At 36.3% G+C, this 9,795-nt stretch overlaps 1 protein-coding gene across 1 annotated transcript; it reads left to right on the forward strand.

Annotated features, from left to right (window-relative positions):
- Positions 1 to 2,379: 2,379 nt before the first annotated feature.
- On the forward strand, positions 2,380 to 8,884 carry LOC132036196 (peroxisomal membrane protein PMP22-like). The gene is given in 8 exon segments (XM_059426464.1): positions 2,380 to 2,461; positions 5,793 to 5,891; positions 6,524 to 6,574; positions 6,576 to 6,626; positions 7,145 to 7,220; positions 8,287 to 8,357; positions 8,451 to 8,536; positions 8,645 to 8,884. Coding segments are annotated over 8 exon segments (558 nt in total). The 5' UTR covers positions 2,380 to 2,389; the 3' UTR covers positions 8,697 to 8,884.
- Positions 8,885 to 9,795: the final 911 nt, after the last annotated feature.

The raw sequence follows: 9,795 nt of genomic DNA on the forward strand, positions 1-9,795 counted from the left end.
ACAGCTAATACTGTACTAAAACCAAATCCAACTTGAATCATTCAACTCCAATCATAAAATTTAGAGCACTCGAATTTAAACCATTTCATTACAAATCATAATGGACAACAAGGGAAAAGCATATTCTTAATCTCCCCAAAGATGAATTTACCCAATCACTAATTCAAAAATCGCACATTCTTTTTATAAATCATGGGTTTCTCCGCTAATAAAAATTTAAACACATGGTCCAAATGGCTGTCATCTACAAGTCAAAATTTAATGTGTTTAGGTTCAATGTATGGTGCAAAAAATATTTAGGTGATCAAGTTTTTTTTTTTTTTTTTTTGGTTTCCCATCCGGTGTCCGGTACTTTCATTGGGGCCCGACTAATCCGGATTCGTGCCGGGTAGTCCCACATTGACACAATTCAGATTTCAAGAGTCAAACTTTTCAATTTTGATCGTAAATTTGAACATGAAATCTTTATTTTAAAAAAAAATTAATTTGCAAAAAACAATAACTAACAATACAAAGTATTTATAAGGCATATCAAAAAATTGCATTAAAAAACAACTCGTTTGACTCTCAAAATCGGAAAGATATCAATAAATTGAGATGAAGAGAAATCCAAGTTGAAATTACATGGTCCAAATAGGTCCCACATAATATAACAAACTATTCTTCCTTCTAAATATTTAGCTGAAACCAAACCGTGGAAAACTGAAACTCAACAAATGAGATCAATTGTTTCTTCTTTCTCACAGTTGATTTAACTGAAGAAGAACAGCAAAAAAGAGAAAAAGATGGGGTCAATTGCGAAAAATGGGTTGCAAAAATACTTGGTACAACTTCAACAATACCCTTTAAGAACAAAGGTGTCTTCTTTTTTTTTTTTTTTTTAATCACTTTCTACATTTTTTTTAATAATCTTTCTTTCTATGTTTAATTTTGTCTGATTTGTGAAGTGGTTTGAATATTTCGAGCTGTTAGTTCAATTTATGATGTGGGTAATTTGAGAAAATTCCGTAACTAACTATAGTTTAGAGCGTAATTACGAAACGTAGCTACAATTGTTGTATCAAGCGGAAGAGCTATATTAGGCAGGTATCAACTGTATCAGGCGGGTATAAGCTGTATCAACACTATTGTATCAGCTGAAATCACAAAAGAGTATCTGCATACTGTTACGCATGTGTATTACGTATTTGCTACAAAACTCAAAATATAGCTATGTTCCTAATTTTTAAAATGATAGAGATATATCATAAATATAGTTTAAATGTTTGCTTCATAGCGTAATTTTTACTTAATCTTTCCCCGAGCATATTACATACATCCAATTTGAAATTACGTGGTCCAAATGGGTCCCACATACTATAACACACTATTCTTCCCACTAGATATTTAGCTGAAACCAAACCGTAGAAGCCTGAAAATTTCATAAGAAGAGTACAAAAAACATCAAGTTTTCTTCTTTCTTACAATTGATGAACTTCAAAAGACAAAAAAAAAAAAAAAAAAAAAAAGGGGTTGCAAAAATACTTGATACAACTTCAGCAACACCCTCGGCAAAAAGTTACAGTGTATATATAAGGTAGGTTTTTTGTGTTTATATCGATATATTAACTTTTGAACATCCTGAATAAATGCAAAAGGTTAGCTCAAGCGGTCTAGGGTGTTCAAAATTGTCATTGCGTCCTAGGTTTGCTTCCCATTGACAACATTATTTTTATATTTAGCTTTTGTTGTTTTTTCGAATCCCCTGAGTGAAAATCCTGGATCCAAACCCTTTTACAGGACAAAAGTCTCACCTTTTTCTTAATCTCTAACATTTTTTTTACTAGTCTTTCTTCTGATGCTTAATTTTGTCTGATTTGTGAAGTGGGTTTTGATTATTTCGAGCTTTTAGTTCAATTCATGATGTGGTTAATTTGAGAAAATTTCGTAAATAGCTATAGTTTAGAGTGTAATTATGAAACGTAAGCTACGTTTGCGTATTTACAAAACGTAACTAAAGTTGTTGTATCAGGCCGTTGGTATCAGCTACACAAGGCGGGTATTAGCTGTATCAGCTAAAATTACTAAAGAGTTGTATCAGCACGTACTGTATTAGCGCATGCATTACATATTGCGTATTTGCTACAAAACCCCAAAATGTAACTACATTTCATAATTTCTTGAAGCTATTACTGTATATCATAAATACAACCTAAATATTTGTCGCATCGCATACCCGTGCATATTACTTGCATCCAAATTGAAATTAATTACATGATCCAAATTGGTCCCACATACTATAAGTCCTTCTAGATATTTAGCTGAAACCAAACCGTGGAAGACTGAAATTCATACGAACAGTCAAACAAAAAAGATCAAATCTTTCTTCTTTCTCACAAAAAAGAACAAAATGGGGTCAATTGCTAAAAAGGGGTTGCAAAAATACTTGATACAACTTCAGCAACACCCTTTAAGAACAAAGGTATCACCTTTTTTCTCACTTTCTACATTTTTTTTAACTAAATCTTTCTTTCTATGTTTCAATTCTGAAGTGGTTTTGATTAGTTCAATTTATGATGTGGGTGTTCTTTTATATCTCGAGAAGCTTCCATTTAAGAATTGATAGTTGTCTCAAAAGTAGTTTTCTTAGTGGCGGAAGTTTAAATTTTAGTAATGAGGTTCAAAATATGAAAAAAATACATACGAAGAAACTAAGGGGATTCAACATCTCTTATATATACATAACAAATAATTTTAACCTTGAATATATAGTGTAATTTGTCGTCGAAGGGGTTCGGGTGAACCCCCTTTCTCCCACTTGGCTCCACCCATGGTTGTTACTTTTCGCGTTCTTGAGAGTCAATTTGACTAATCTTCGGAGCTAAACGGAATTAGATCAATTTAATATTTTAAAATTAAAATTTAGATATTCAATAACTATAAATAAAGTAATATAAGTTGCATTTTTTTGTACTTATTTGAATTGCTTGTCCTTATGCGGAGGGTTTATCGGAAACAACCTCTCTACCTACCAAGGTAGGGGTAAGGTCTGCGTACACTCTACCCTCCCTGACCTCCCTTTGTGGGATTTCTCTGGGTATGTTGTTGTATTAATATGGTGAAAAATACATCTCAAATTGTGGGTAAAAGTGTTGGGCTAAAACGGCCTAAAGATACTCTGAACATGATGTGATATTGTCGCTTTGGTAAGTCAAGACGGTTTTCCCAAAAGGCCTCACATCGTTAAGAGTATCCAACTCCTTATTTGGCTCTTTTTTCTTTTCAGCTACCAATGTGGTACTTTGTTCGCACACCCAACAATCTCCCCCTCGAACTAAGTTCCACATGACTCATTACGGGTCAGAGATTCAACGTGTCAATGTGCCACCCACATCGTCAGAGTATTTACGGTCACCGAATCCCAAAGGCTGTGTATGCGTCTTCAAAGCTACGGGTAAAGGTTGTAAACCGATCCATAGACAGGCAAAGGCACTAAGCCGGGCCCCGCGCCACACTCCGCCATCTTCATACTCGTCCCGCCAAACCATTGGCTCTGATACCAGTTGTTGGGCTAAAACGGCCCAAAGATACTCTGAACATGATGTGATATTGTCCGCTTTGGGCCAAGCCCGCACGGTTTTCCCCAAAAGGCCTTACAATTATTGCCCATTCGTAAATTTTCAAAATTACCCGGAGTATAAGAAGAAAATAATTCCTTCTTTGGCGTGACATGAGAAGTGGCACCTGAATCCACAAACCAGGTAGACTCATCACAAACAAGATTGATATCATTTTTACCACAAGCAACAAGAAGATCATTTTCAAAGAACAACAACAACACAATTTTCATTATCGCCTTCTTTCTTTTGCCTTTTCTGGTCTCTCTTAAACTTGTAGCAATGTTTCTTGATGTGCCCTCTCAAGTGACAATAGTCACATGTAAGATTCTTGTACCTAGAGGATCTTGACTTGCTTCTACTTTTGCCTCTGTCATTCTGACCTCTGAAGTTACTTCTCCCCCTGTGTTCAGTAACTAAAACATCGGAGTGTGAAGTTGAAGAAGACGACGCTTGAGATTTTCTTCTCATCTCTTCATTCAAAACACCACTCTTAGCATATTCCATGGTTACACCATCACTGGGAGCAGAATTAGTCAAAGAAACTCGAAGAGTTTCCCAAGAATCTGGCAGTATTAAGAAGCCAAAGTCCCGTATTTCTTCATCAAACTTGACACCCATACCGGATACCGATCAAGGACACCCCGAAAATCATTGATATGATCATAAATAGATTTGCCCTCTTTGTATCTAATATTCATCAATTGTTTCGGTAGGAACAACTTATTATTGCCGATCTTGAAGCATAAAGTGCCTCGAGCTTTTCCCACAAGCTTTTAGCATTTTTCTCATTCACAATATGATTTCGAACATTATCTTCAACCCATTGCCTAATATAGCCACAAACCTGTAAGTGCTCAAATTCCCAATCCTCATCTTCAATAGACTCGGGTTTCTTAGAAGCAAACACAGGTAAGTGCGATTTCTTGACAAATAGAAGATCTTTCATCTTGCTTTTCCAAATATGGTAATTAATGCCATTTAAACAAACCATCTTGCTCATATTTGCCTCCATCATTCAAATAGACAATTAACACAACCAAATACAACCACAAGCTCTGATACCAGTTGTTGGGCTAAAACGGCCCAAAGATACTCTGAACATGATGTGATATTGTCCGCTTTGGGCCAAGCCCGCACGGTTTTTCCCAAAAGGCCTCACATCATTAAGAGTATCCAACTCCTTATAAGTAGCTCTTTTTTCTTTCCAGCTACCAATGTGGTACTTTGTTCGCACATCCAACAAAAAGTTCATATAGTTTGACTTTGGAGAAGCTAAACCGACATATAGTTTGGGACAGAGGGAGTATTTTTTAGAAACCCTAGTGGGTATAGGTTTTAACTCTGCTTATATAAGCTCGGCAAATTCATACTCCCTCCATTTCAATTTATGAGAACCTATTTCTTTATTAGTCCGTGCCAAAAAAATAACCCTTTCTATATTTGGAAACAATTTACCTTTATGCAATGATTTATAGCCACACAAAATATATGTGACTCATTTAACACAAAAAGTTTAAAAGTCTTTCTCTTCTTTCTTAAACTTCGTGCCCAGTCAAATGGGTTCACATAAACTGAAACGAAGGGAGTAGTTGATTTCAAGTTTGGATAAAGAAGAGTTGCTAGGGTGACAACCTGTGACTAGCTTAAATAAAGTTTGACTATAATGGCATCATGGCACCCAATGGTGTGGCCGAGCAGTCAACAGAAGTTGGAATTCATCATGGTAAACGACAGTTCAAATCGTAGTGGACACAAAAGAAATAGGTGATTTCGTTCTATTGGTCTAAATCTTGGTGGACAGAGTTGCCTGATATGTGTACTAATGAGGAAGTGGCAAGTACCCGATTGATTAGTTGAAGTGTGCATAAATTGGTCTGGATGCCACCTTTATAAAATATAGATTGTTTACCTATGATGAATTCGGATGCCTTATATTGGCGTTAGGCATAATGAATAAGAGGTTCATCGCATCACCGGCTATGTTTGGGGTGGGAGGGGGGGGGGGGGGTAGAGGTTAATGGACCGAATTGAACGAACGAATATAGCAAGTTTCACTAGTTGACTTTAACTAGTTGGGGACTGAGAAGTAGTTGATCCAAGTTGATGCGGGTGTGTTGTGTTTAAAGCTTTTAGCTTGATTGGTACAATGGTTTTAATTTTGTAGTTTCTAAATTTTGCTATTTATAATTGCAGGCGATAACAGCTGCATTTTTGTCAGCGGTCAGTGATATAGTGTCTCAGAAGATTACTGGCATTAAGAGACTTCAAATTAGACGCCTTCTTCTGAAAGTGGTACCGTTTTCATAGCTTCCTGTTAAACATGCCTGTGCGCTTCTTTTTTCCCCCTTTCCTTGTTTTGTGTGTGTTGTGGAAATCTGAAAGCTTTGTCACATGTGTTCAACTTTCTTAACTTCATTGTGGGAGAAACTCTGTCTACAAGACGTATAAAAAATGTCGAAGGCTTACACCCATATGATTCTCTACAAAAGACACCCAGTCAATATATACTGATAGGATTGTCATCAATGTTCATCTCATAATTTACTCACATTTTCTGAAATTAATTCACAAAAGAGAAAACTTCTAGTATATTTCGGCAGAATTTGATCGTAAAAGCTTGATGACTTCTTTTGCCACGCTTAATGTTGATGGTCTCATGAACCCTTTTTCCGGTTTTGGAGAGTTTGATTTAAGTATATTGATGTTGAATATTGAAAAATAAGAATCATGTAACCTCTGCAAATAAATTTTTGTTGAAATGATTTGATTATGAGCTGCAAAGGCTTACTACAGTTGTAATGTTATGACAAGACTTCTAAAATGGCACTTATTATCAGAATTATGTATGCTTTGAATATATTCCTTTGCTTAACATATATAAGTTACTTTTGAATTGTTATTGTTGCTAACGTAGTTACATGCAGCTTTTTGGCTTTGCCTATCTTGGACCATTCGGGCATTTTTTTCACTTATTCTTTGGACAAACTTTTCAAGGGGAAGAAAGACACAACAAGCGTTGCAAAAAAGGTAAGCAAATCCTTCTTCTTTGGATAATTTACAATAAGTGTCGGGAAAGAAGTTCCATATTCATCTTGTAGTCGCTTATCACATCCTTTCTTTTTTTCTGTTAATAGATTATTTTCATTCTTGATCAATGATAAAACTCTGCTATATATTTTGCCCCCCCCCCCCCCCCCCCCCCGCGCGCGCGCTCAAATTTATGTGATACTCTTTCCTTTTTAGTCAGTCCAAAAAAAAATGACACCGTTTTGTATTTAGTAAAAATTTAACTTTAAAATACCCATTTTACTCTTAGATGATTTATAGCCATATAAATATCTTTAGCTTATTTTAGACTACAAGTTTTAAAAGCCGTCCTTTATTTCTTAAACCCGTGCACGATCAAACCACCTTCACATAATAAGGGACGAAGGGTGTATCATTTTGGTCAAACAGTATTTCCGTTGGGAGAAAACGAGAAGAAGAGCAATGACCAAATTAGTTGTTCATTTTGATTATTTCAAGTTGCATTTTAATTGTTTCAGGTGGTTCTGGAACAAGTGACATCTTCGCCTTGGAATAACTTGCTTTTCATGATTTACTATGGATTAGTTATCGAAAGTGAGTCTTATCCCAAGCTACAACTGTATTTCATGTTTGCAACTTAACTGTTTCACAGATTAGATGATGCTTCTGCCACTAAGTACTGTTTCACAGATTAGATGATGCTTCTGCCACTAAGTACACGAATAGATAGATTGAGTTTACGAAAATTAGAACCTAAATTACTGACTCAGACTGCATGAATCAGTCTTGGATTTGAATCTCAAATTTTGTGAAGGTCATTAAGTAATTAAATTGGAATTTTGTTTCTTGAGAAGTCAAATGCACTCTGAAACACTACAGCTTTTTATATGTTACGAAAAATTAAGGCTGCAAGAAACATTTGTTGCATTCACAAATCACAATGAAGAAAACACGAAACAAAAGTTTAAAGCTTAAAGCTTTAGCAGAATCCCAGTTCAATAAAATTTTGTAAATTTCATGTTTAATTCCAACAAAAATCTTTCAGTTATCGGGAAAAAATCAATGTAACTAAATTGTTGTTTCAAGATCTATATATACATACAGAAACACTTGTCGACCTTGCTGATTTTACATGTCCAAACTCTTTCTCGCTGTATAAATTCTTTAAGGTGTGCACTCTTTGATCAAAGTACCAAGCTGTCTGAAACTGTTTTTATTTCTCTGATGTTCGTTTATATTTTCTTTATTCTAGGAAATACCCTGAAAATAAATTCTTGTTCAAAAGAAGTAATAGTTTGCTTGGCTTTAATATGGACATTTTCTAACTAATTGAGTATATATGCTTTTTGGTAATGTTGAAAGAGGGAGAGGAGGGGAAGTTAAAAAGGAGGGAGTTATTAGTCGTTTGGTTTTCCCTCTAATTGTATTAACTAGTGGAAATAGATGATCAATACTTCATCCAAGAGAAGTTAACAAAATGATTTCTTCCTATCTACCTAAGTCTTGGTGGGCAAAGTGACACGTTACTTGTGCTGGTGGAAGGTAGCAGGTATCCGGTGGAATAGTTTAGGCCGGGGACAACTAAAATCATTAGAAAAAAAGTGTAATGATACGTACACAGAACAAAGCTTTGGGCTGATGGAATCTTTATTATGTACAGGTAGACCTTGGATCCAGGTGAAGTCTAATATTAAGAGGGAATATCCAAAAGTGCAGTATACGTCATGGACGGTTTGTCAAATTCCCCTTCTTTTTCAAAACCAAACTTTGTTATTCTAATCCTATAGTGAATTATAACTGTATCAATCATTCAAAACTACACAGTTTTGGCCGGTTGTGGGTTGGATTAATCACCAGTATGTGCCACTGCAGTTCCGAGTGATCTTTCACAGCATTGTGGCATGTGGCTGGTATGCTACATTTATCTACTTGTTAATGGTTCTGATATGTTCAACTTCATTCCCACCTCAATGATTTTGTGAAATCATTGATTTTTCCTTTCCGTTTTCAATTTGTAGGGGAATTTTCTTGAATCTACGTGCAAGATCGATGGCATTAAAGAAAGCTTGAAAGTCTCAAAGTTGCAAATTGGACATGGCAAAATGTTCATGTGTAGTTCAAAGATAATAGGGCCTTTGCTTCTTTGAGCTCCGCCTAACCTGTATGAGACGTTGCTCGTTTTCACTGTTCTTAGTTTGTTGTATTTTTATCTTTCTTTCTTTGGGTTTTTATCTTCTTGAATATATTAGGACATTTTTTAACTAGCTTTGAGCTTCCAAGAGTAGAGTTTGCAGGCTGTTGATTTTAAAGTTCTATCTTGTTGAACTGGATGCATAGAGGATCTATCATTACGTTTTCTCTCTCCTCTCATCTCTTATTTTCTCTCTCCTCTCATAAGTAACGGTAAGTGACCTCCTCTCCCCCCCGACCCCCGCGCCACCCATTTGACCGGCGACGCGTGTTGTTTCGGCCGGTCATATCTCTTTCTCTCTCTGATGTTCTCTCTTTTCTCTAAGCCTTACCGCACCAGTAGGTTTTCGGGCAATTTCTACACCGGCGGTGAACAGTGATTCCGGTCGGTGAAAGTAATAATAAAGTCGGTGAACGGTGATTTTCCGGTGGAGAACGAAGTGTTTCACTGCGAGAGATTTCTCGGTGGTGAACAGTTTACTTACTTGGAGTTGGTACCTCCCGATAGCCCGTTTCTTGTCATAGCCTTATAAATTTTGCCTTGTAAATTTTTGCTTGCTTGCCTAATTGAATACCTATTTCTTTGCTTATAGACTATTACTAACGTGTTTTCTAGTATTGATCTTTCGTTTGTCTTAGATTAACCTTTCACTAGCGTATATTTGCGTTACGCTTTGGTGAGGGATGGTAGACTAGGGTCGTGTTCTCGGTTGGGATCGGGGACTAGGGTTGGAGGGGCTAAGGGGTTGAGGGAGCCTCAGATTGAGAGTAGGATCTTGGAATATTGGGACTTTATCGGGAAAGTCCATAGGGTTGAATTAAGATTCTTAAAAGGAGGATTAATATAGCTTGTGTCGAGAGACTAAATGGGTAGGACCTAAAGCTAAGGATGTGGACGGGTACAAGCTTTGGTTCTCGGGCAAGTCGAGGTATAGGAATGGGGTAGGGATCTTGGTAGATAGTGAGCTTAGAGATCGGT

Source organism: Lycium ferocissimum, chromosome 11 (genome assembly GCF_029784015.1).
Source record: "Lycium ferocissimum isolate CSIRO_LF1 chromosome 11, AGI_CSIRO_Lferr_CH_V1, whole genome shotgun sequence".
NCBI lineage: Eukaryota > Viridiplantae > Streptophyta > Magnoliopsida > Solanales > Solanaceae > Lycium > Lycium ferocissimum.